This window comes from Borostomias antarcticus (assembly GCF_949987555.1).
Source record: "Borostomias antarcticus genome assembly, chromosome: 19".
NCBI lineage: Eukaryota > Metazoa > Chordata > Actinopteri > Stomiiformes > Stomiidae > Borostomias > Borostomias antarcticus.
This window is the reverse complement of record NC_140252.1, coordinates 20,456,790-20,459,289: the sequence shown is the minus strand read 5'-3', so window position 1 is coordinate 20,459,289 and position 2,500 is coordinate 20,456,790. Positions and strand designations below refer to the sequence as shown.

General features: G+C 54.1%; 1 protein-coding gene across 1 annotated transcript in view; it reads right to left on the bottom strand.

The window, feature by feature from the left end:
• LOC311322072 (CLIP-associating protein 1-B-like) overlaps window positions 1–2,500 on the bottom strand; it is a gene marked incomplete at its 5' end in the record, with an annotated part of 27,795 nt that overhangs the window by 14,432 nt on the left and 10,863 nt on the right. Inside the window, 2 exon segments of the mRNA XM_084454082.1 lie at window positions 170–417; window positions 1,961–2,058. Coding sequence (XP_084310208.1) covers window positions 170–417; window positions 1,961–2,058 — 346 coding nt within the window.

The following is a 2,500-nucleotide window of genomic DNA, read 5'->3' as shown; positions in this document are numbered from 1 at the left end:
CACATTGCGTCACGTGACTTGCAATACCAAGCTTGGCCAGTAGGCCCAAAAACCTCCGGACCGCAGCCCCAGACAGAGCTGTACCCCAGGGAGAGGGTGCGGGTGGGGGTGAGGGGTGAGGGTGCAGAGGGGAGAGGGTGCGGGCGTGGGGGTGGGGAAGGTCTCGGACCTGAGGATCCTCTGGCTCTTCAGCAGGTTCTGCAGGCCCAGCAGCCCCTCCTTCCTCTCGGACCAGTTGGCGCTGGCGCAGTGGTTCAGCACCTCCGCCACGTCCTCCGTCTGGCGGAGGTAGTGAGGGACACCGCCGTTGCGCGAGCCGTACGAGCGCTCCGAGCACGCGCTGGACGCGTCGCTGTTGGCGTCGTCGTCCGAGTAGATCCCCCCCGGAGACTCGAACTTCCGCATGACCGGACGCCGCTGAGGGGAGGAGGGAGGGGGGGGGAGAGAGAGAGAGGGAGGGAGGGAGAGAGAGAGGGAGGGGGGGGGAGAGAGAGGGAGGGAGAGAGGAAGGGGTAGAGAGAGAGAGAGAGACAGAGGGAGGGAGAGAGGAAGGGGTAGAGAGAGAGAGAAAGAGAGGGAGGGAGAGAGAGAGAGAGAAGAGGTAGGAAGCGTCAGAGAAACGCTCACCTGACCCCCTCGGTGCTGAGGTCAGAGGTCAACTACCCAGGCCACTGAAACACAGACTACCATGCAACTACATGGAGAGAGACAGGAACAGCACAGACATGCAGAGGTGGTCTGGTGGTCTGACCCCTACTGGACGGATGCTGGTACTGCTGGTGTGAAAAGCTGGAGACTCTACGATGCAGGGGTGTGTGTGTGTGTGTGTGTGTGCGACGGCGATCGAGTTTAGATGATCTTGGTTGCTCAGAATGTAAGACAGGAAATGATGTCACTAGGGATCAAGTTGATCATTTAAGAAACAGGACGAGGTCAGAGGTCGGCGTGCTGAGGTCAGAGAAGAATGTTATGTTTTCTACTCTCGGTCTGCATGCGATGACTCTTCCTCTGGTGAAAGAGGAATGACACAGGCTAGTCTCTCTCACACACACACACACACACACACACACACACACGCACGCGCGCACACACACACGCACACGCACACACACGGGATACCTTGTTCCTGGAGTCTCCTAAAAGCTGAGGTTGAGCAGGGAAGGAAAAGCAGAGAGGGGTCAAAGATACAACAGTCTCAGTCAAGGTGAGTATCTAAACCACGGTCTCTCTCTCTATACCTCTATCTCATCTCTCTTTCTGTCTCTCATCTCTCTCTGCTCTGTGTTCTGACTGCTTCTGAGGATCTTCACCACGGTCTCTCTCTCTTCACCACGGTATCTAAACCACGGTCTCTCTCTCTATACCTCCGTCTCTCATCTCTCTTTCTATCTCTCATCTCTCTCTGCTCTGTGTTCTAACAGGCTTCTGAGGAGGTGATCGAGCATCTTCACCACAGTATCTAAACCACGGTCTCTCTCTCTATACCTCTGTCTCTCATCTCTCTGTCTCTCATCTCTCTTTCTATCTCTCATCTCTCTCTGCTCTGACTGCCTTCTGAGGATCTTCACCAGAGTATCTAAACCACTGTCTCTCTCTCTATACCTCTAAATGTAATTAAGAGGGGTCAGGGAAGAATTTTTACAGCTCACTTATCTGGCCCCCGGGTGATACTGTTTTGTTGCTTCCCTCTGGAATATGTAGGGGTGGGTCGTATGCCCACCTCCCTTGTTCTCTGTAAAGCGCATTGTGTTGCCTCTGGGTATGAAATGCGCTATACAAATAAAGCTTTGATTGATTTGATTGATGTCTCTCGCTTCGCTCCGTCTCTCATCTCTCTTCCTATCTCCGTCTCTCCCTCTATCCATCCCTCTCTCCCCTTTCACTGTTTCTCTCTGTCTCTTCTGTTTCCCCCTCTCTCTCCGTCTCTCTCTCTCCTCTCCGGGGACGCTAGGGACCTTACCAGGGCGTCGGCCACGGCCGCCTCCACCTCGGTGCCCGTGTTGAGGATCCTCATGGCGTTGACGGAGGCTGAAATGCGCGCCTGGTGGGCCAGACGTTCTGGGGGGGGGGAGACAGGGAACGAGGGGTCAGTCACCGGGCGGGGAACCGCGGCTAGGACTCAGCACCGTGAGTGTGTGTGTGTGTGTGTGTGTGTGTGTGTGTGTGTGTGTGTGTGTGTGAGGATGCATGATGGAGAGGCAAACTGAAACTGAGATACACAAACGAAGCACGTTTCATCCGCGCGAGGAAGAAAACAATAACATCACCAGCAAGAGAGGAGGGAAAAATAACAGAAACAATCTCATTATGGTACAAAAAAACAAAGGAATTGGTGATACCATGCCTGGAGATACCATGCCTGGAGATACCATGCCTGGAGATACCACACAGCCAACGCTGATATCACCAGGCCATGGGGAAAAACAACTCAACTAAAACCATACAAAGAAAGAGCCAAGTACGCCAACGAAAACAGACGCCTCTCTGCGTTCTACAGGAC